Source organism: Corvus moneduloides, chromosome 5 (genome assembly GCF_009650955.1).
Source record: "Corvus moneduloides isolate bCorMon1 chromosome 5, bCorMon1.pri, whole genome shotgun sequence".
Lineage (NCBI taxonomy): Eukaryota > Metazoa > Chordata > Aves > Passeriformes > Corvidae > Corvus > Corvus moneduloides.
The window spans coordinates 32,624,446-32,649,734 of NC_045480.1; the positions used below are offsets into that span (position 1 = coordinate 32,624,446).

Below are 25,289 nucleotides of genomic sequence, written 5' to 3' on the forward strand. Positions count from 1 at the left end.
TGAATATTATACAGAGAGATAGAGAAATTTTAATTTTGCATCCACCAATAATATCTTAATGCATGCCTTTTATCAGACAGGCAGGAGAGGCAAAGACTAAGGCCAAAATCATCCTTATTTATACAAATAACCATAATTTAGAACTCTACAGGAAAATAATGTGATTAACCAGTTTCTTTACTAGTTATTAAATCTGTCTTTAAGCAGAATCAAAGTGATCTCACCTGGAATGTTTTCAAGTAGTTTTTGCTGTGCTCTCTGTTTTGTCTCCTGCTTTTGTTCATCGCTTTTGGCTCTCGGTGGTGGAGCTAACTTTCCGTTTGGCCAAAAAGCATCTCGAAACACACCAATGTAGTAAACAAGCATTGGTTCACTGAACATCCAGTGTACAGTGTCACGGATTTGCCTGTAAAGAAGTGTAGAAGGGAGCCCATCGGAGCTAGTCTTTCATGTTTTATGCAGGTTTACTCTTTTTACTCCTCAAAGTAGTGGAAGAGATGTTATTTTTCATGTAATTATGCCAATATAGCTGGGTTGATTTCATTGGCATCACAGCAGGTCATATTCAGCTCTGGGTGCTCTAGGATCTAGGTCACTCCAGATACCTGACTTAGACCTGGAAAAGGCTGCTTTTCAATGTAATCCACAAACATGCATTACAAATTACAAGTACTACATTGAAATGTGCGTCAAAACTACATTTCAAGAATGGGCAGTACAAAGGCTCCACCAGGAAAAGACATGAAAATCAGGTAACTAATTGTAGCAAACTCCAAACTAGTTGCCTGCAGAGATGTGCCTGCTAGGATAAAAACAGACAGTTTTGATAGAAGCACAGTAAGTTCCTTCACAGATGGCAAAGCACATTACTGAAGGGATTACAAATGGAGATAGCAGCCTCCTCCTGTGGCTTCACTACTCACTGTAGCCTTCAGCACCATGAGTCTGAGGTAGAGAGCAGGCTCCAGTCAGTACTGCTGAACTGGGCCATAAAGCCAAATCCCATAAAATCAATAAATATAAAGTCAACCTACACGTAAAAAGCCACATAGGAACTTTGCATGCAAGCTATGCTCACACATTCTTTCCCTCTCTGTCCTCCTTCAGGCATTTTCCAGTTACCAGCAGGGTGTGAACAAACGAACCAATCAATTTAAAACTCAGTGAGTGGATACTGTCTGAGACCAGTCCAATTTACTGCTACGTAACATACATAAGAGGCTTTAAAAGCCATACTGGCATGTGTAAATTTAGTTACTGACTGGATGAAGAACAGTCTGTTATGCTGGCAGAATACTTCTAAAGATCGTTTCTGACCAGTGATACAGCTTTCCACATGAAGGTGTGTACAGACAGGTGTGCTGACTTCATAGTCTCATGCAGGCCTCACTTGGCAACATGAAGATAATTCACATATCTATGTTTTCTCTAATAAACATAACATCTTACCAAATTCAGCTGTGGAAAACAAATGCAGATTACCATATCCAACAAGATGTCCAGATTATTTTTTAACAGTTCTGCTCTCAGTTTTTTTTTTCCATAGAATGATGATGAAGGTTCAGTTAAAGCAACAGCTACTTACTTGTTGATAGTTCTTCCAAAAGTGACTTGTACTAGTGCAATTAATGTTTTTCTGACCCACTTGAACACTAGAACAATGAAAAAATGATAAAAAATAATGACCAAGAAGTTAATAACATTACAGAACCCATGATTACGTGCAAAACCTTCCCCCTACCTCCCACCAAACCAAACCCAAACAACCCACCCCTGGAGTAAACACATGGTTATAACCCTTTCTAAGCTTCCAGTAATTGTACAGAGGTTCCATTTTTCTTGATTGCATTCCTTGTACTGTTTGCTGTATGGTTTTTAATTCTTCCAGATTACATAAACATACATATACTATGCATTCTAGGTTATACTGTAAATTTTTACATGTAAGAATATTTCAAGTTTATTGAGCCATACAACTACTCAAAACCCTTTTTCTACTACAAAAAAACAAATGCCCTCAAACTTCACACCTTTTTCATACCTATTTAGTATAAAGTACTCATGGCAGCACCATTAAAATTCTGAAAACATTTTCACTCAAACCAAGCAGTCAGCTTTCCATTACAAATAAAGGAAACAAATGTGAGTGCTTCCTAATAATTACTGGTTATTCTTTCTTTCATGCTGTTCACCATCACAATAAAGTCTATATTTGGAAGATACATCTGCCATTTTTGGAAGGTGCCACATTTTGTAATAGTTACCCTGTAAATAATTTTACAGAGCATCATGTGTGGCTGCACATTCGAAAAGAAACAAAAATAGTTTTCTTTATTAACATCATTCAGTTACTTTTTTTTTGGGGGGGGGGGGGGGGGGGGGGGGGGATTTCCAGTGTTTAAAAGATATCACAATTCTAGTATCATTTTCATCATACAAATAGCAGAACTAAAATGCATATATAATTCACTTAAAATGGATATTAAATTCATTTTAATAAGTCATTAAAGAGACATGTTCTATAATAAAGCCATCTTTCCTTCCTCAGAATTCATACAATCTAATGAACAGCTTATTTACAAAAAGCATACTACTGTCCTTTTCTCCTTTTTTCCAATTTTTTTCATGAAAAATTAAAAAATATTAAATGCAAATGATCTCCCCTACCAGTTACATTTTTTTTCCCATTTTATATTGGAATTTCACTTTTGAATGAAAGCTCCAAAGTTGTGAACTACTGAGGAATAGCTTGCTTCCCAGCAAACTGGCCATATAGATTGCAAGAATGTTTCCACTTATTGAAACAGCAAAAATATCTGAATTAAGAAGTGTCCCACAGAGCCAATAGATCCCAACAGCAACTGAGCAGGTTTACAGCTTACTTCCTCTCAGTTCAAAAATCTCTCCAATCAGCATGAAACACGGTTCCGCAAGAGAGTCCTTCTTCCCATCCACCTCTTCTCCGTAGTCCGACAGGTCACTGTCCTCTTCCGTTTCTTCCTAGGAAGAGAAGGACAACATGGGTATGCACTGCAGTACCCCATCCTTCTTCCAGAATGGATTCAGTTACTGCCATGCTCTGGCAAAGGAGCACAGCCAGTCCTCTCAAAGAACAGCATTAGAGCCAACAACTGCTGCTGGCAGGACCTGGCAAACAGGAACATCACTAGGGAATTTGAAAAGGGATTGCATTTCCCATTGGACCAGAGTGATGAGGACACTCTGCACTGCTGGGATCATCATCACTGCTGTATCTTCTCCTTGCAGCCTTGGCCCCAGTAAGCACCTCAATGCTGTCCAGATTTTCAGGATCTACTGCCTATATTGCCCCACCAACACCAGCTGGATAAAAGAAAGCAGGTGATGTGGGAGTCATGTACTGCTAGGAAATGGGTGAGAGCTGTAAGCACGAGATGGCACTCAGAGGTGTTTGTGATTGCAAAGCCTCCTCTGACACAACACCCACAGAAAACATCCAGGATGGGGAGCTAGCCAGCTGGAGCTGTTTGCGTTGCAAACAGCTAGGAAGAAAAGGGTTATTGCACAGGGAGAAGCAAGTAGCTGGCTCCCCAGGAGAACAGATTGTGCTTTCACAGCTGAAGACATTCAGTGCGATCCGGCACTAACCAGTTGTCCTTGCAGTAAACTGGGAACCAAACCCAGCAGTGGAAAGGGAACTGGCCACTGCAGAGACAAGCAATATTAATGAGAAGCAGTCCCAGGCAGAAACACAGTACTGTGATACATAATGACCTGAGCCTGAGGATACCGAAGCTCAGGGCACCATAAGGAGAAGAGTTATTCAGACAGACTCCCAGAAGATGACTGGGTTGAACCACCTCAGTTCTGGCAGTACCATCTATTCAAGAATGAAGGGCAGACAGCAGGCTGTTTCTCAGTGTCATGAAGATTGCTTCAGGATCAGGACTACAACATCTATCATTAGGCATGGCAGCTGACACATCCCTTTGCTTTCCTGGATCTTCCCCTGCCCGCCTATGCTTAGAGCAAAGCTGAAGAGGCAGACCTGACCTCCATTGAGGCTGGTGCAATGTCCCTGTCTCTGGATCAGGAATGGTCAGAATGATGTGCAAATTTTCTTCTTCAGCCTGGTTTTCAGAGATATCAATCATCTCTTCCTTTTGTCCTCATCATTCGATCATCTAATATTGGGGGTTTTTTCTGCTATTCAGTGAATTTCCTGACATTTAGAAAATGCAACAAGAAGTGTAAATTTTTACACTACAGTGCATTTTCTAGCCAGTAAGTTTATAAACCTAAAACCCCTTCTTTCTAGATGATATCAACTACATTTTTCCTTTGATTTGGTTTTGGTGTAGCGAGCTAAGAAATACGTTCTAAAGCTAACTCTGTCCAAGGAGTTGTATATATAAAGAAATAGCTGCAGTATTTAATCCTGAAAACAACACTCAAGAGGTAATACTATTCCTCTGACATATATTTGGAAAATATGAGATGAGATGAGATGTAAAGTCAAAGAGAAAGCTGAATGAGAGCATTCTCTACTACAAAGTCCAAAATACAAAGTAAACCAGGAATTCTCAGTTACAAAAAGAACAAAATTATAACAGCTTTATGTGTAGTTTAACACAACTAACTTCATTTATGACCTTGTACCAAACAATTTAACCCTAGTTTAACTGCTTTAGGAAAGTTAAATCTGGTCCAAGATGCTGTCAACTGGGCAAGACTGAGCTGATCGAAAGCTCTTACTGAAAGACATGGGAGTCCAGGAAACAGCAGAGCTAATCCCGGACTGCCTCACAATCCCTCTCCCTCCATTTTATTTTATTATTTTCACATTAGGACAATCATTTGACACACTCATTCAGAGGGTCTAACAGTTCCCACCATTTGTATTCTGTTGTCTTCTCTTATGTGTAAGCTTAAGGAAAGAAGGGAGAAGAGAAGGAAGACAAATATGAAGCAGGATTGTCTTTGTCTGCATTTGCACAGTGCCTGGCATAATACACTCTGGCCAGAATTAAGCTCCTAGTCCCACAAGGAATGAACAGTATTAAATTTAAACTCAGTAAGAAGTTATGTTCCAACTCTTCTGTTGCCACACTCTGTGGGCATTTTTTGTTCTACTTCCCTCAGTTTTTTGGTATCGGTTGCATAATTTCTGCTTTGTTTATTTGTTCTTTCTCCTCTCACATACTATTATTAAAAATTCTCTTTCCTTCTCCTGTATTTCCTAACTATTTCCTCCTACACACTCACATAATACAATATCTATGCAGTCTGGCTTTGTCTTGAGGATGTTTTTCAATTAAATAGCAAAATAAAAATAGCTTCACACTTCAATGCTTTTATGCTACTTCTACTTGCCACTTTACTGAAAGCACATTGGATTTTAGAACTCCAGTACTTCTAGTGAAGTGTAAAACCAGTTTCTCAAACTTTCTGTATATTTATTACTCTGAAATGAGGCGCATTCAGCATCTAGATGCAAGTACAGTATAATTTTGAAAGATATATATATAGGATTTTATTTCTGAGATGCAAGACCACCTTTCTCCCTATTAAAAGGCTAGAACTGTACATGTTCCCCAGACTCCAGTTATCCTGCACAACACCCATCCACTCCAGACAACTACAGTATGTAAGAAATTAACTATTTCATACGAATTTTGTATAACCTTTAACTAAAACGGGGAATAGAAACAGCTCCTTGAATGTTGCATTATCTGAATAAGAACAACACAGAATAGAGTGCCATGGAATTATGGTCAATATAGTCCATGAGCTATTTTAGTCACTAAGCTATTATTCATTGCATTTTCATAGACAATGGGTTTTTATGGCTTAATAACAAATTCTCCAACTGGTTTGCCTACATAGGCTCTTGCCTGCATTTGCAGTTTCCCTCAGTAAGCCTGTACTATTTGCCAACAGTTTTTTGTCAAAACTAGCTCTGCTTCAGAAGTTGTCCTGAAATTATTAAGGATACACAGCTGTTCCTGCCAAGAGACTATTCCCAAGTGAAAATTACTGTTACCTGCCAAAACCCCTCTGAAATATGCATGTCCAGAACTCAAAAAGTGGAAAATTCTGCTATAAAAAATAAAACAATCCCACATTAACTGCAATTTTTTTATCTGCAATAGTTTACACATTTGCCTATATTCATTTACCAAAAGGCAGGAAACCTATTTTATTAATAAGCACCTTTTAAATTCATAGGCAGCTCTTACTTCTGACTCTTTGTTCACTTAGATTAAATTACAAATGACCTTTGGAAATATTGCCTGCCATTCAAATACTAATGACTCTCCCTGCTTGCTTTGGATAAGTAATTAAATTTGGGAAGATTACTTTTCTACCACTTACCTCCTGATGAGAAAACAAATCACCAGGAAGTCGTTCTAGAAATGAGGAGAGTGAAAACGATGATTTCTTTCCTTGCACATCAATAACTTTGAGGTGCTCTGGGGAAGGGCTCAAGAAGGCATAAAGTGCTTCACTCTGGCACAGTCTTTCATCAGAGAGTAATTTCTATGAAATAAAAATAATGACACATCACAACACAGCAACACATCAATTAAATATTTCTTGTTAAGGAACAAGATGTGTTGAGGCATCCAATAAAACTGATTAAGTCACAGCTCAGTGGTAGGGTGAGAAAAAAAAATCCCTATCTCACAAAGATACTTTAATAAGCTAGCTCTAAAGTACTGGAACTAGTAAGAATAAAGCTTTTCATCTTACAACTTTCTTTTTTTATTAAAATTTTTCATTTATAAGAGATTTGTTGTGAAGTGTTTTAGCTGCAAGTGGCAATTAAAGGATTCATTATTTATGATTTCTTAATTAATCAAAGTTTAAATTAACTTACCACTAGAGGAATGGTTACTATCAGTCAAACTCATCTCAACTTCAGGAATTTTGGACAACTTTGACATTTATAGTGTCAAACCTTACGTCTGATCTATTTGTTCTAGGCTCTCTCTTTAGGCAATAGAGACACATCATGCTCTCAATTCTTCTGTTTAGATGTCTGTTGGTTTTGTCTCTGTTTTCTTACCTGCAGAAAGTTATTAAGCTGGTTCTTGGATTTCTCCATGAATTTCTGGTCAATGGATTTAAAGGGCAGCTTGCTGAGAGAAGGCAACTGAACTTTCTTTAATGACGGAAAACACTGTGTAGGAGAAGAGAGAGCTCAATTAACACATATGCAGAGAAAAAGACAGGTGGTTCAGAAGGGAAAGGGAGAGACTCCCTTGTGCTCTCATCTCCCTTCCACACCCTTCTCAAGAAAACACCTTCCCTTTCCAACTATGGGCTGACACATCTACACCCTTTCCCTTTACACCACCATTATCTATCCTTTATCAGACAGAAAAGTTAAAGCACTATAAAAAGAATCCCAACTTTCTCTCTCCCCAAAAGCTGTCATTTCTAATACTTCCCTAGAAGCCAGACACAAAGTCTAGTTCTTACAGCAGGCTCTTATGTGACAGTGCAGAGCTATTAAAAAAAATAAAAATGCCCTAGGGTATATTACTGTGTCCCACAGCCGTAGGGAGGAGGAGAGATGATCCAACAGGCAGGAATTGTGCAGCAAGATTGATTTATTTAATTATTTTACAAACTCTTTTATAGACTTTTTTCTTCATAGTCTAGTTGGACAAGGATCAGCCACCCCTTGGGGGTGATTGGCTAAAATCCTAAAACATCCATTGTCAAAATATTTTTCTACTATACTATAAACAAGACTTTTCAAGGCTGCAGGTATTTAATTGTTTACATAACTCTGCTACCTCTTCTGTGAGAGAGAAAAGTCTCTCACGGACTTAGAAAATAGCAGGAAAATCCTTGCTAGCAGCATTTTTGTATCCACGCAGAGCATATACCATTTTGAAATGGGGTTAGCCCAGTAATACATTATTAAGGGGAAAAAATAATTGTAAACAAGTTTTATAAGCATCTGTCAGAGACCTGAAATATGCAGATAGAGATCTAGCTGTAAAGGTCTAAAAGCCGAAAGGCTGGCATTAAAATTGGCAGCATTAAATTTTTATCATTCTGACACATTTTAGCAATTTGTATCTTTTCCCTTCCATAGCCAGGATTCGTACCTCACTGAGTTTGCGGTGTAGGTTCTGAAACTCACTGAGCTTCCTGGGAACAGTCCAGTTCTTAGTTTCAGCTCCACCAACTTCTTGTAAACTCACCATGACAGAGTAACAGGGCACTTGTTCTCCATTCTCTTCTAAAACCTTGTGGGGAAAAAAAAAAACAAGGTAATCTCTGTTGAAAGTAAACAGTGGAACATTTGAGCTGCCAGATGACTGGGTTGCAAACTCAGTCATCAGTCCCACGCGTCTCTTGAGATTTGAAAGCTACATATGGAGCAATTCCCCTAATGAACTAACCTTCACCCAAAATGCTGTCCCAGTCCTGAATCAGTCCTCCAGCTAACCACTATTACACCTTACATACAGTTTTGCAGCACCATCCACCAGCAAGCAAGTCTCCCTGACATGTCTTCTTCAAACAGCTGGGTGTATTATTTTGGTTTTTAAGGTACCTACCGTGTAGCTTTCTGATTGCTCATCAATACTCCATCTCTCCTATCTGCATTTACCTGAGCATTCTCCCTTTATTCCCACCCTCCCTTCCCAGTGCTCCTGCTGAGGCTCACCCACACACTGGGCACAGCAGCTCTGCAGCTGGGCCCTGTGACAGCTGGTGCTGTCACAGAGCAATTTCTCTGCTCACTTGAGCTGTTCTGCTTGCACAGTTTGTGGTATCCATGCAGTGTCTATTTCTGAGAGACTCACAACTTTACAAAAATACTAATGAATCAAACTACAATCCTCAGTCAGAGGAAGGAGAAGCAATTGACCACATTGTACAAATGGGAAAACTACAGCAAAGTTAAACAATTTTTCTTGAGACAATGGCAGCAGTCTGATCACACTATTTCTTAATTTGATATGAGGATTGACATAAGAATTTCATCCTTATGTCCTATTGGTAGCAAATTTTTGTTTACTTATTTTGAGGGGACACCCAAATTGATTATGAAAGGCAAATAAGGGAAATGCATAAAATACTTGACTCTTGTCAAGACTAGAATGCTTGTCTTTATATACATGCAAATAACAAAAAGCTAACTATAAAATACCACTCCCAGTCTTTTTGAGCAAAGTTGTAACTTTAAAGCTTTTTTTAAAGAATATTTAACTAATCTAATTTAAAATTTATATAATTATGATACTTTTTCTGAGAAGCCTGTAGAGATCTGACAACACAATACTATTGATGAATAACTTGACAAGCAACTACATCACCATTGTAAAAGCCATGAGGCTGAAATGTACCTTCATATTTTTAAGCTATTCAGAGCTGTACATTGGTAATATTCCCTGTGATGCATTCCTCATAAAGCTGCACATGGGCCACCAGGAAGCCAATTCTGAGGCCCAGATTTCACATATCTCTGTCAAAAAGCTGCAGCAGCACTCAGACAGAATACAAAGCACCAGCCTCAATGCCTGAAAATGTGCCTGGTTCTCAGTGCAGCTATTTGGAGAAGTGCCTATCTCCTGCCAGACTACTGCAGAAATAGATGCTTGAACAGCCTCCAAGATGCAGGTCAGAGAGACATGGCACAGAAGAACTGGGATCGTCTGGGACAGTCCCTGCTAGATTGGATCAGTGCTTGTAGGTGACTCACAAACACCTTCTGGCTGTCATTTTTGAATACTGGGAGATCAGTGCTGAAATTGCTGATTTGAGTCATGCCTATGGTTCTCCATGCCAAATTTGTTCCCAGGGCAGGGATTTGCACGTGTAGGGTCATCTGAACTGTAATTGTCAGGAGAGAGTCATCCCTCTAAAAGCACATTCTCAAAGTGGGAGCATTTAGTACTCCTGCTTCAAGTTTGGGTCTATGTGCAAAATCATCTAAATTCCAATTACTAGATGTAGATACATTACAGCTTTTTTTCAATTGCCCTCAAATACCCTCATATAAATACTGAAAGTGTTCAGAATCTTCTTAAGAATGCAAAATTTTTTACCAACTTATGTACTTGTGAATTTGTTTTTCCAAATTAATGAGTCAACTGGAAAACACAAAAAAGTAATGTTAGGAGGTCTTCTAAACCAGGAGATCTAGTCCTCTGCTGTTAACAGGCACCATCTCGTACAACTATCATGGAATTCAAACTAGAGAGCCCTATTCCTCTGATTCTCCCTTTTGCTAAGTTAAGCAAACAAAAGTGCTTTCAGAACCACTTCTCATGGGAGAAGATCCTCATTTAAATCCACCCTTCTCAAGGGACACGGCCCAGCACCTGCAAAGCAGCTGTACCACTTCCTCATCTTGAGTGGAAACTCCCCTCCTAATGTATTCAAGGGTTGCATTTACCCTTGACAGACCTGCAGCCCCTCAGGATGAACTGCACATCTGACAAGCCACCAGCTTACCTACTGCTTCCAGCCAAAAGGTGCTCCAAGGGTCACAGCCAAAGCCCAGAGTTCCTGCTGAACACCAAACCTTGCATGCCCCACGATGAGACTGCACTGCGCTTCTAATGCTCCTACACAAAAAATCATCCAGCTTTTTCCCAACCTTCCTAACCCTTTCCTAGCCCTGATTTCAGGTGCTGCCTGTACAGTGCCAAGTACAGGGGGAAATCACTTCCCTCTTCCTGCTGGCCACACTACTGCAGATACCATTGGCCTCCTTGGCCACCTGGGCACACTCCTGGCTCACGTTCAGACAGCTGTCAACCAGCACCTCCAAGTCCTTGTCCACTGGGCAGCTTTTCAGCCACCTCTTGCCCAGGTGTGTAGTGTAGTAACAACAAGAAACATGCAATTTTTTTCACCTTATTCAGATCTAAAAACTCAATTTCTTATGAAAACAATACATTTTTTAGAAGATGTTATGTTCTGAAACAGTCTCTCTTTGCACAAGGGAGACAGAATATCTGCTACAATATTAAATGACACAAGGCAAAAACCATTAAAGCAAGCAGAGCAAGTTAGGTTATTTAGCTCTAAGTTATACACCTGTAACAGGGAAGAGAGTCACAGAATTACACAAGTTATGCTAGGCCCCCTCATTCTGCATGTTCCTACTGTATTTTTCAACCTCTACCAGTCAGCCAAAACACTGAGTCTTCAAAATAAGTTTTATCAGAAATACCAGCTACCAAAAGACACCTGGAGATTATACCATTTACACTGATTTTTTTTAAATATATATAGTTCACACACACAGACCTAGTATATTTAAATGACTCAAAACTATGAAGAATGAAAGATTCAAACAAGCATCTGGACATGGTTTTTTTTCAAGACTTAAGTAACTATTTTTTATGCATTCTCTGTTAACTGATGTAGTAGATCAGTTTAAAAGGTCAATGACTAGCTATTACACTTCCAGCTCAAGATCTATAGCAAAATTTACTTTTACTAAGCTTTTCTGCAAGACAATAGGGCCAAGTTTTTCTGTCTCTAAAATCACAGGTTCTGGGATTCTGAGATTAGCAACAACATATTTTGGAGATAGAAAGACTATGTCACCTACTCATGCCCCCTGAAATCATCAGCTGCAGCTAGAATATTCCCAAGCAATTAATTAACATAGATAATTACAACACCCGTGCTTTCTCCAGCCTACCCTTTGAAGCATAGAGCTGCAAACAGAGCAATTAATGCAGGCCTACATTTAATTACAATCCAGTACTACTGATAAGTTATAGCTAAGGCAGCAAGTAATGAAAAGCCTCTTCCAACCTCCCTCTACTTTAGCCAAACCACCTTCTCCTCTGGTAATGACAGAGATGCTGAGCAGTTGTATTTGGTTACATATGTGCAGAAAGCTGCCATTCTCCAGTTTTTCTGCACACAGCATTTACCAGATTTTAAAACCAGGTTTCAAAAGCTACAAATAACTCTTAGAAGACAAGAACTTTTCAGTTCTCAATAGTGTCACCTGCAAACAGCATTGAAACAAAACCAAATCCAGATGTTTCCACATGAAGAATTTGGTTTTAAAAATAGCACCTTACATTTTTTGACCTGTTGGATTTATTTCTTCTTTTACAATGACTTTAACTGTTGACAGAACTATCACTGTCTTGCAAGAGCTTAAGACACAACCAGATAAACTCCACAGCATAGATTTTTTTCTCCAACAAAGTTACCTCAAGAAAACTATTTATATTCATTTCAGGAACATTTTCTTAATGGCATACAAAGGCAAGCCAGTAGAGGCCAAATTAATCTTTAGTTCTCTGTAGTGATATTGTCAAGAAGATTTCTTATGTATGTCAGCCTGCACTTACTACATAACAAGTATTCACTGAGTTCCCTTTATAAGTGTTAATAGAGAGCCAGAAGATGGTAATACTTCTTGTTTTCATCATAATTTTTTTACATGCATTCTACAATTGTCTGCCTATGCCCAAATGGAACAGCAGAATGAGACAAAAAAGTAACAACTTCTTCAACTTACAGATATAAAGCACTTTCTTTCTGGGCATGCAAGTCCCTTGAAACTGTACAGCCATTAAATACAATAATACAAACCACAGAAAGTGTAAATACTGCATCTTTGAGACATAGCAGAGACACAACTGCACCCAAGTGCAATAGCATGGTAATATAGGAGGAGACAGTTCTCATGAAAAACGGTGCCCCTAAGATAGCAAATTACCCAGTACCAAAACTTGTTTATGTACATGCAGGTAATTTTTATAACTCCATTACAGCACTGTCTGAGGAATGGAAACTTTGAGCATGCATCACAGTAGCCACTGGGGAAACAGAAGAGGAGTTCAGAAGAGGTTAGGGTTCTTTCCCAGACAAGTAATTATGTATAAACAGGCATATGGAAAGTATCTACATATTTTTCTTCTGCTTTTCATGCAAGTTTGAATAGACCCAGAAGATAGAAAAGCCAGAAAAAAATCCCATACCTCTCCTGAGACAATGAAGGCTTTCCACATGCCAAGATTCTCACACCACCAGTCTGTTCTTGCAATGTGCAGCTGAAGGTCACTGTGCTCTCTCTCCATCAGAGTAATTTCGTCCTTCAGCTTAGAAACAATCTGCAGAGAAAAGTTTATTCATTGCAATTGATAGGAAAAAGCCGGTGCAGCACACAAGCTTCATGTCTTTAGGGACACTGTTCAGAAAGAAGAAAAGGTACAAAAGCAGGGGGAGAACAATTCACATGGACAAAAAAAAAAAAATCACAGGTGAGGGAATCGATGATGCCTCAAACTTCTGGAGTACACAGCAATCTTAAAGGTCAACTCTCACCTTAAAATAAAACACAAGTTAGAACTACACGCTACTGTCACAATACCAGCATAAAAGACACTTGAGATAGGATTCTATATTACCCACAGTATGTTTTATGGGAACCTGAAATTGCTGTTAATGAAATGTACCTTACTGAAGACATCTTTATCATTTTCAGGTGCACATCATGTGACTGAAGAGCCTGGGAATAGATTTCATTTCTAAGAATTCAGCTATGTTAGAAATCACTCTAAATCATCCCTCGGGTCTGGGGTTTTTTATCCCTTAGCTCGAGGAAGTCCGTCAGAGCTGCCGCTGCAGATGAGGGAGTTGTGCTGACCCCTCAGAGCCAGCAGAGGGCCCAGCAGCTGACCAGCACATCCCTCCGGGCAGCGCGGCAGGAGCGGCAGGCACCGGAGCGCCCGGCACCGGACACGGGATGCCCGAGGGTAATACGGGCACGGCAGGGCAGAGAGGCGAGGGAGAAACACGCCTTGCCACCGACAAAGCAGCAAAACCACGGGAGAGTGGTCGTTATCCCATGGCCAACAAAGCAATATAAATCAAATTCACAATTTTAGTTACAACAACTTTAAAATATGGGGGAAAAACCAATTAAAACTAAGCTCTGATTTCACCTTCTATTTAACAAGTTGACTGAAATAACCGTCTGACCCCATCCAAAATGTGACAACTGGATACTACACAAACATACACATAGTCAAAAAAAAAAAAAAGGAAAATCAAAAAAGACCTGAAGACACTAAAGGTACGTACCTTTTTGTCGGGTTTTGGTGAATTACAAATGGAATTTAGAGCCTGTTTCTTATACTCAAGCTTGTCATTTAGCTGGCGAAGCTTATTTACAGCATAACTGGCCTGTTCATTAATTCTTGTGCTGCACTCTTCAGTAGCTTCTTCACAACCTTGGTTCTAGGAATAGAGGATGGGGGTAATTGCAACATTAATATGCAAAAAGAGACAGTTATTCATAGAATGATAGAATGGTTTGGGCTGGAAGGGACCTTAAAGATCACATAGTTCCAGTCTCACTGCCATGGGCATGGACACTTTCCAGAGCCCCATCCAGCCTGGCTCTGCCAGGGATGGGGCAGGAGGTGCGTTATTGTTCGCTCCATAAGCTTTTTACATACACGAACACTATTTGATATAGATTAAAATATAGGTATAACAGATATTCCAACCATCAGATCTGACATGAAACATCACTCTGTTGTAAAAAACCAAACCAAAACCCCCAAAAGACAAGGCCTTATTACCATTTCTACTACAGTTTTTTGGCATCTCATGCCAACTGTGTAAAATGACCTTCAAGCTAAGACTTTAATGTAAATGAGAGGTAGAATTAAAGTTTGTTTTAAAAGCAAAAACAGCTTAGTAGTCATGATCAATGTTCAGAGCCAGATAGAAAAGCAAATACTTAGCACTGAGCAGAAAGATAATGAGGATGGGGCAGTGGGGAACAAAACCAAAAAACCCCCACATTTCTAACAAGCAGTCCTGCCTCCCACAAACCTTCACGAAACAGATTTGTCATCCGGCAGAACAATCTAACCCAAGTCCTTTAGCTTTCTACACAGATTTTACTGCTGTTTTTAGAAGTGTTAATAAAAATGTGTTAAAAGCACATATGCCTTACCCTAAATTCATAAATCATTTTCATATATTCATTCAGACAAACCAATAGCTTTTTCCATCTTGTGTACTACAGGCATGCAAAAAATAGAAAACTTCACACCTTTCAGTGACATTCTCTTTAACATCTTCTGACATATAGCTCAGCTGCCCCTTTCTTACTGTACTTCCCCAAATAGACATGAAGACTTTGAGATCTAGCAAGCAGCACTCAGCTTTTGCTGTTACCATGTTCAAAGATCTTTGAGGTCTGTTTGTGACTGAGTAGATCTAAATTTATCTGTGGGAAGCTGAGTCTATTCTCATGAGCAGGGGTTCCGTGTTATTTAATGATATTGCAGCTAAGTAAACTGTATCCTTATATAATGAACAAAAAGCTAACAGAAGGAACTCTTATACTCTCGTAAATTCTGTGAGTTTTAGAGGAGAAAATCCTACTGTAAATTCCATAGTATCTTATATCTTATTAAAAAAAGTCTGAGAAGAGACAACAGTAGCAGCAATAATTAATCTCCTTAGCATGATCCACAAACATAATGCAGAAGTCAGGAGTTCTAGGCTAAGAAATTCATGCCCTTTTCCAGTTCTGCATTTGCCTTCTACGTGGCTGAATAATAACCCATTAGCTCTATGCCCTGTCCTTTCTTCTGTCTATTCTGCATGGACTGTAAACTCCTAGGGTCAGAAACTTGCCTCCAAGCATGTGTACAGACCTCAGCTCAGAATGTTGTCTTCTCCTGGCACTACAATATTATAAATAATAATAATTAACAATATTGGGTGTTATTTAAAATGTTAATGTAAAGAATCATAAAAAAACCCCAAACCTTACACTTGTTGGGAAGTATGGAGGTAAAGAAGGAATCAAAAATGCTATTTTCAATACAGAAGAATTAAAAGTCTTTTCTTATGAAGTTTAGTGCTAGCAATCAAAGAATTGCAATTAATTACAAATCAGTGAGGCTGTGCTCCCAGAGGTAGGCTACATGGTTTCTCTCTCATTAACTTTTCAGACAGTTAAAGCAAAAACCACTGCTGAATCACCAGGTTTATCACAAAAATGCTAGAATTACAAGATCAAGTAACCTGTATCCAAAATACCAAGTTTATCAAATAAACAAGCAATTCACTAAAAGCTGAGATCATAACAGATTGTGCTGTCTTCCCCTGACTGGTAAACTGATAATGGTTTCCATTTCTGTGAGTGACGTAGAACACAGACGTCAGGCTTATTTTAGTGATCTGACACGTGCAACACCAATGCAATCAACAGAGCCTCTCCTCAAAGAGCTGGATGCAAGCACAGCCTGCTTCTGTATTTCTACTTGTGACATTTGTCCAAGTAAAAATACTTGGAGGTTTGTGGTGGTTTGTGAAGGTTTGTCCTGGAAACAGAAGGTGGAAACAGACTGGGAAGAAGAAAGAGCTTGTCCCACTTGCAGAAGAACCAGCAGTCTGGCCCTTTCCAGATTCCTATCTTGTGACTTGATTTTCTCATGTTTAATCAGGACTCATCCTTTTGTCCTCACTTCCATGGATGCACGAGATGGCTTTTTATCTATTTAGCTATAGCAGTGAAATTTATAGAGAAGTAACACTGGTGATGCCCACAGTGCCCCAGGAAGTGAGGACACAGACCCAAAATCCAAACTAAACCAAAACCAATCCATATTTGCTAACAATATGTATCCCTCCAGAAACATCCAATTTCTAGGCTGTCGTTTCCTACACACAGGGAGGACAAAACCCCACAAACTTATTAGCCACTACTGCATTTTCACCAACATTTGAAAGAACACGGGAAGCTTCAGAAAGAATTTCTTATAATTTGCTTTCACCTCAAAGACCCTGAAGCATGACACAGCACCATAAGAATGGCTCTATCCAAGAGACACTCTAGCAGTAAAAAAAAAACTACCTTGCATTGTTAAAAGCAGACTTGGCAATATATTAGTCTTTAAGGTTTCATGGCTGACCCAGGCTTCATATCTGGCAAATACATATCTCCAAGGACTCAGAGGAAGGACAGATGATGCTGATACCAAAAATCTAATTTTTTGGCAGCTACAGTAGATGTTATCAGAGTACAGCTAGCCCTAAAGTGTTGTGTCAGTTTTCTCAGAGAAATCATTATCTGTTAGACTCTGAATAAAGCATATGAAGAAATTAGAAAGCACAACATTTAATGTTTTAGGAATTTCTGGACAAAACTTAAGAGCCATTGTGCAAAGTCTCAGTGATTACAAACACAAGGACACAAAGTCTTTGAAGTACCTACCACCATCAACACAGAGCTGAGTCAGCAGTGAGAAAACTAGAAAACACATCTTGAATATTTTGTCAAGGAAAAGAATACAGGGAAAAACAAACACTGAAAAGAATACAGCAAGCTCTAAGAGTACATATTGCAAGTAATTTACTTATAACTGTTCATCTCTGCAGATTTGCTGATATGCAGACTACAAAGACTAGAACAACTCATCTACAGAAATTAAAGACATTAAAGCAGTAAATACAAAAGCCTTAGGTTCTGGAAAATTTTTTTCTAAATAGCAGAATGTAAATCAGCACTTCTGGATTCTGCTTATTTGTTTATTTAGATCCAGTTTTAGACAAACTGCTACATTTCATTGAGTTCTGAGCAAGTTCACATGTAAAATGAAAACATCCATGCTGATCTGAAGCAGCAGCCTGACTGACAGAGGCACACAATAGTCTGAGACGTGCTCTTGTCAAAATGTTCTTGTATAAACGCAACACAAGTTCCCCTGACATGACTGAGTTAGACAACCCAAGGAAAAAACCTGCCCCAAGAAGAGTTGCCACTGGCTTATTGCTTATGACATTTTGAATGCTCTGTTTTAGTATTCAGAGTTCCTGTGCTAGATTTATCTTCCAACAGGGTCTATTAATTTATTCAATTAATTAAAAACACTAAGATTATATTTTACATTGCTTTTTCTTCTCTTTTATGCAAAATACCTATTTAGTACCTAGGGAATGCACGGGAGACAGGGACAATGTCTGGGCAAAAACCTACTGATGTTTCAGGGAGAATTTTTTCACTCAAAAGCAGAGCAGCTGAGCTTGTATAAAGTATGTTTTGCATTCTCTGTTTCCAAGGAGCATAATGAAAGATGTGAAATACAGGTGGCTTAGGAATCTGAAGTACCTACTTTAACTGATTTAAAATTTAAATAGTCTGGAGTTTTGAACCATTTTATTTCAAAGAGCATGTAAACATACAAGTTTTACCAGATGAAACTACAAGAGTGATAATATTTATAAATAAATGAGAAAAAAAAGAAGAGTAGTCCAAAGCTGAAGGACAGAAGATGCTACTACACGCTTCTCTTGGGACAGTCTCTCAAATCACTTTAAGTAACAGTGAAAGAAAAGTGAAAGTCTGAAAGTGAAAGAAAGTCTGTGTGACTCACCACTTCATCTTTGTCCTCAGGAGTTAGCTGAGCAGAACTTCTTTCTTCCTCCTTTTTGACTGATCTCTCATATAAATCACTGACAATGAATGAGGGGTAGTATCTGTCTTTCAGAGTTTCGTAAACATCTGCCTGAATTCTGTAGAATACTTCAATGCCTTTATTTCCCACAAGACTTTGCTGTATTTCCTTATAAAGGGATTTTTCCACAGGTATTTCTCTGCTTTCCACAAAAAATTTCTGATAAATTTCACTCACCAGTTGAGGTATTTCAGCCTAGGAAGCAAGGGAGAGGGCGGGAGAAAAGAATAATGAAAAAATATTGAAAATATAAAGATGACTCAGGACCCAGGTGCATAATTTGAAGGATAATCAAGCTAATTTCCTAGCCAAATGTATGAGAACACATCTGTAAACCTTTTACTGAGATTGAGCATGCTGCCTGCCTGTGCACCTCTGCTAAGCAATCAGTTTTACAAGTTAAGTATTGATATTTGTCAAGTGAAGAAACAGCTGTGCTCTAAAGTTGCCAGAGCTTCCGCGCCCACTCTTTTAAACCTATGTTCCAAATGCTGGCATTAAAAGGAAGGGAAGTGTTAGAGCAACAGTGTGGTCACCATTTTAAATTCAGATTGTAAAGCTCAGCTGTATCAGCTCTCCTGTCTTCTGCTGAATAGAATCAACTCACTTTATACATCATTATAATTAATTTGCATGGGAAAAAGAAAAAAAAAAAAAAAGAAAGAAGAGGAGGAAAAAAGCACAACTGAAGAGCCATTTACCAGAACAGGAGGCTGGATATTTTTACTGAGCACAGTAAAGTGCACAGGATTGAACTTTGCATTAATGAACAGGAAAGAGAGAAGGTAATGCAGCACAGCCCACGATCAGCTCCCTAAATTACCATCTCCCTAAACTGAACAGAATTAAAAAAGGTTTTTCCACTCCCTTAGTATGGCACAATGTTCTTACCTGCCTCATCTGACAATATCACAGCCACATGACTGCAGGACACTACCTTTCTGTAAGCTGCCCCTGTAGTGGCAGATATATCCATAGCCATATGTATATACATATTGTTTTGAATGGGAAGAGAGAAATCAGAGCTGAGAGGTCATAAAATGATTTACAGTACCTTTTCCAATCACGAGCAGTTTGCAAATCAAAACTGATTTACAGAACTCCCTTCACAGTGCCTGGCAAACCATTTTTATCAACACTCTCTAGCTTGAGTTGGTTGTTAGTCATTTCTTCAGATTGTGTTAATGGTTCACTGGTACTCACGCCCTACAGTTTGTGTCTCTGTTTACAGGAAGTTTTGTGTTTTCCAATTGACTAGAATCTTTATACATAAGAGAGCAGTAAAATTACAGTGAACAAAAAGTTAACCAATATCAATAATGAAATCTGTATTTCATGCTAGCGTGAATCTTGAAGGTTTAATTGTTTTCCCCAAAATCCACCACACTCCTCACGAACAGCAAGTTTGCCCTCTAGAAATTCTTGCTCCGCACCATTGCTTCTGGATACCTGTTGCAACTTTACATGATATTCCCTATCCTTGTTTCAGGGTTCTAACTGCTACTTTGTTGTAGCCAAAATTACAATGCAGCATTGTTTCTTCCCTCTATCAGTAGCATGGAGTTCCTGGAGAAACTTAGCTACTACAAGTTAGGGAGAGGTCTTTTAAAGCAACACCTTTCTTCCGAAAGGATTTTAAGAACATAAATACACTTTCACTGTTTTGGATTGAATGTGCTACCTGTAACTGGCAAGATGAGTAGTTTATGTACAGACTATCCAGTTGGAATGTGCTTCTGGCTTTTACGTGAACTGGTACAACTAAAGCCAATGTATTACTTCACGTTTTTGCTCTGGTGGAGGGGGAAATAATTCTACTACTTTTGCATATCAAGTATTCCTTTTAACACCTGTTGTTACACCAACCAACAATAAATCATCATCATAACAGCCCACAAATTTTAATTGCAATATTATCCTCAAATATTGACATGAAGCAGTTAAACTCAAATTGCTTACCACTCATCCTATGCTATTGATATTTTAAAAACATAAAGACATTTCCTAACATCAAGATCACAACGAACAGTGTCATCAATGTACAAAGCCATGTAGGCTTGCAATTTCTGCCACCTTGTTAGCGGTCTTCAGATTCTCCACAGACTCCCAAAGGCTGATCAAAGCCATCTTGTCCATCCTTTCCATGTAGATCCGGAAATGCTCTCGGTATGAAGGGTTGGCCAAAATTTCTTCAAACTGAAGAATCTGAAGAAGGGAAAACTAAGAATAAAAACTGGGAAAATGCCTAACTCAAGCTCCTTTCCATCCCTTATAGGGAAAAGCTTTTCACTATGCATCCCACAAACGTGTCCTAGATTCAACTACACAGACCTCCTACAGTAATAGTTTTGCTTCATTAAAAAAAAAAACAAGACTTTTAAGTACTTAGAAGATAAATTCACCTGTGCTCTTATCAGATAGTAAATACCTCCACATCTTTCTGATCAGGATACATTTCAAAGGACTCATGAAGGCATTTCAAGTCACTCATGAAATGCTATTATCAAAAATTTAATTTCCAATGTTCCTGCAAAGCAGAGGAGCCCAGCTGAAAGCTAACTCATCTGTTCTTTACTTGTTTCAAACACCAGCAGTTTCCATACCACAGCCCACAGAGCTTTGAGATGTATCTCAATTACTCCCAGGGACACAGAAAAAGAGGTAATACCTTGGCAGCTAGGGCATTTGGTGGCCAGTTCCTACTGTTATTGAAAAACATCTATCAGAAATGCAGTCAGGAATGAGTATGTTCTGTGATATAATGCTCAGGACTTTTTCTGAGAAGAGTGAGGTGGGTGTACATCAGGCAGAAAAGGAAATGAAACACAGACTTCCCATACCCACACAGATGCTGCAGCCATTAAGAGGTTGCATTAAAAAGCCATTATCACCTTATCCTCTACTATTTTTGTGAATCCAGGCCTTTTCTATGAGATAAACACCTGAAAACAAAATACCTCTCTGACAAAATGACCAGAACTTCCCATACTGAATAAAATGAACAACCTTGTCTTCCTCTGAAAAATTGGGACCAATTTTCCAAATACCTCATCAAAACCAAGCAACCTTTTCTTTCCAACCCTTCAGTCTTGCAGCTGAACCAGTTTTCATGTCGCTTATTTAGTTCCATTACTTATATCACCAGGAATCCAAATACACCACCCAGGGTAGTCTTACCCTCTTGCTTTGTTTCTCACAGATACCAGTCAACTCACACCTTTCTCTTTGGAAAGAAAAGAAGGTCCTTAAGCACTGGGGCAATGAGTCTTCCTATGACTTTACATTTTTTAGCAAAGTTATTTGGTACAGAGCAAGAGGTGAACTCTGAGATTGAGGCATTAATAATTTCTCTAATACGTGTTTTCTGATACCTAATAATAATACAATTCTAGTCAGCATCAGAATACCTCCCTCTCTGGGAAGTCTGCTTGTTTTCCTAAACCTAATACCTGTGAAACTCTACAACCAACATGTAGGAAAAAGTTTCCTGGTCTCAAGCTACACGTGAGGAAACCACCTACATGGGCATATACACAATTACTGGCACAAAATCAATGCCTTAACGAACCAAGCTAAACGTGGTTCTTTAACAACAGCAGTCATCTATGTTTTGTCTGAAACAGCTCCCCCAAATCTTGGGCAGTGTTTAAGTAAATTATGTTTGCCTCATATGAAATGTTTACATTTTCAAAGTTCCTCTGTGACAATCATATGCCATTCTTCTCTTTATCCTTTACAATACAAATATCTTCTGGACATAACTTTGCTCTTAGCTTTAAAACTATTTACATATATGAACATCTGCCTTTGAGAGCTCACTCTATAAACCTCACTGAACAGCAGAGAGTACCTTGTTCAAGCTAGGCTTAATAAAGAAATGGTGTTCAGGCTGTCAAAGAGAACAACATGTGGTTTAGCCTCATTGCTGTGCATCATCATATTTTCTATTCAGTCATTTTACCAAGGACAGTGATTTAAAATACAAGTGTAAGAGGGTCTTCCAGCCCCTTGAACAGATGTCTTCCCCATCTCAGGGACTGTCAGCTCTGTAAATAATAGCAGTTAGTAAGTCATAGCATGGAGCTTGTGCTGTCACTTCTTGAGTGAGAGGTCACCTTGGTCTCTATGCCTCTATTATCCAAGGTATACCCACTCTGGCTGCCAGCAAGGAGGGTAACTAACAAACAACACCCTGTCAAAAGTAACTGGGGGTACATGCTGCTGCAGGGAGCAAGGCAAGTGAAACCATCTCTCCCACCTAACAAAGGGCCCATTACACCAGTGCCCCATGGTAATCAAAGCAGTGGCGCCTAGCAACAGTTACACAAACCTCCTCATCGATACCTCGCAAACTAGAACACTTTAAAAAATAAATTAATGGGCAGAAAAGCTTATTCTCTTGCAATAATGAGACTTCTCAAATATTTTCTTGATTTTTCTTTAAGTCTGGATTATCCTGGAATTATTAAATATGTTCCAGGTGCTGTACTAAAAACATTATGTTACAGCTTCAATGCCAGCAATAATCGAGATGAAAGTGCTTTAGTTTTGAGGTGAAGATCATAAAATGCATGTGTGCTGGTTTTGGGTGGGGTAGAGTTAACATTCTTCAGAGGCTGGCAGGGGCTATGTTTTGGATTTGTGCTGAACACAGGGTTGATAACACAGAGATGTTTTTGTTACTGCTGGGCAGGGCTTACACAGAGCCAAGGCCATTTCTGCTTTTTGTACTGCCACACTGGTGAGGAGACTGGGGGTGCATGGGAGGCTCGGAGGAGACACAGCCGGGACAGGTGACCCCAGCTGACCAAAGGGATATTCCAGACCATATGGGATCATGCTCAGTGTGTAAACTGGGGGATCTGCCCAAGTCACTGTTATGTGTGATGGGGCACTGCTCTCCTGGAGATGGCTGAACACCTGCCTGCCCATGGGAAGCATGGAATTAATTTCATGTTTTGCCTTGCTTGTGTGTGTGGCTTTTGCTTTCACTATTAAACTGTCTTTATCTCAGCCCATGTGTTTTCTGGCTTTTACCCTTCTGATTCTCTCCCTGATCCTGCTGGTGGGGGAGTGAGCTGTGGGACTGTGGGCTGTGTGGGACTTGGCTGCTGCCTGGGATGAAACCACCACAGTTCTCTTTGGCACCCAACTATTCTGTGGAGTTTCCTTCCTTTTACAATTTAAAGAAGAAGTTCTGCAGTAATTTGTAATCCTCAGCAAAAGATCATTTTATGATTCAGTATCACCATGGATTAGAGCACAAAATTCTAAGCTATGTTGGCACATATGCAGGCACTAGGGCATGTGTACACCCTCAAATCTAATATCCAGTTAGCAGATATAATCTTAGAATTATCAGCCTCCACAGCAACCCTTCAAATCCTGTTAACTCGAGAGCAGCTTCCGGGTTTGGAAAAACCAGATGCTTTGCTGTTGCCACAACAATTCCCTGCTTCAATAGGAATGTAACATATATCACAGCTGGTCACAGGCTCTGCCTAAGACTAGGAAAGGGTTAGGTTTTTCTATTTTTTTTCCCTGAGTGGGGTGCTTTGACCAGCATCCCTAGCATGAGTACACAGAAGAGACTTGGCCCCGGCCCTACCGAGCAGAGACTTGATCTTGTTAAATCCCAAAAGGGTCATAAACTCTCTCTGGACAGAAGCATAGAACAACTAGTTCATTTAGGTCTGCACAGGCACCAGGCACAGATTAGATGCACTGTTTCTTTGCATTTCTTTGCAACACACCAGATTCCCATTCACTACAACCACATTGACCTATAATGAACAACCCAAATAAAGCTGGTTACAGCACCACAGATGGTTGGGATGAACAGCATTTGAGTCACTAGAGGAAGCTTTCTGCTGGGATAATGGCATACAGTCAGACTGCGGGACTTCTGGTTGCTGCTTTGGATTTTTTCCCTTTTATTTGTAGAAGCCAGGAATAAGTGGAATGCAAAAACCAATACTGATAAATATCTTTTTCCATGTTGCATTTAAAAAACCCTTAACTAATGCTTTGTCTGTATATTGACTAAAATTTAAGCCTGTATTCATCTTGTTATGTTTTAAAAAGAAGCAAGTGATCAGAAGACTGTCTCTTTCACATACAGCAGTAGCTGAACTAAATGCAATGGTTATTTAAGTATCAGGAAGTATATTAACCACATAAGGTACCTGACTATTTTACTGCACATACACTAATGTAAAAATCCCTGCCTTGAGACTCACATGTTCACAAACATACCTCTGTCATAAGAAAACCCATCACCAGGCAATAGGGTGACAACAATTGAATCTTGTTTTCTTAATATTCCCAAATTCTGTACTGTGATGTCCTGACATAACATGATCTTACAACTGAAGCTCAGAAATCACAGTGAAAATCTGGTAAGTCACCAGTTAAATCAACATCTATCCACAGAAGCAGTGGAAGCAAGGTCTTCTGCAGGAGTTTCATCTTAGTCCTCATCAGCTGGATTATGAACATGAGCTGGTTCCACCTCAAAATACACTCAGACGGTTTCCTTGCTATTTCACAGCTAGTTAAGGGTCAGATCCTCAGACCTCCTCCTAGAACCCACAATTTACAAAACAGCTCCGCTAAGAAGATGCTGTTACTCCATACATCAAATCTCACAGACAAGGTAGTGTGGCTGTTGTGCTCAGCTCAACAGAGGAAAAAAATATTTCACTGAATAAACACAGACAACAAGAATTCAACTAATTACTGCAGTACTGTGCAGGCACAATTTCTAAGAAGAAGGACTAAAACTGCACTGACTATTAAGAGATGCTTTATATATTGCACTAATTC

At 39.2% G+C, this 25,289-nt stretch overlaps 1 protein-coding gene across 1 annotated transcript in view; it reads right to left on the reverse strand.

Annotated features, from left to right (window-relative positions):
* The window catches only part of SNX25 (sorting nexin 25), an 82,441-nt gene that overhangs the window by 3,300 nt on the left and 53,852 nt on the right, over positions 1-25,289 (reverse strand). Inside the window, exons 8-17 of the mRNA XM_032110321.1 lie at positions 20,538-20,669; positions 18,384-18,659; positions 14,068-14,223; positions 12,963-13,094; positions 8,103-8,243; positions 7,049-7,162; positions 6,355-6,519; positions 2,883-3,000; positions 1,586-1,652; positions 225-406 (exon numbers count right to left, since the gene is read on the reverse strand). Coding sequence (XP_031966212.1) covers positions 225-406; positions 1,586-1,652; positions 2,883-3,000; positions 6,355-6,519; positions 7,049-7,162; positions 8,103-8,243; positions 12,963-13,094; positions 14,068-14,223; positions 18,384-18,659; positions 20,538-20,669 — 1,483 coding nt within the window. The remainder of the gene's footprint in view (positions 1-224; positions 407-1,585; positions 1,653-2,882; positions 3,001-6,354; positions 6,520-7,048; positions 7,163-8,102; positions 8,244-12,962; positions 13,095-14,067; positions 14,224-18,383; positions 18,660-20,537; positions 20,670-25,289) is intronic.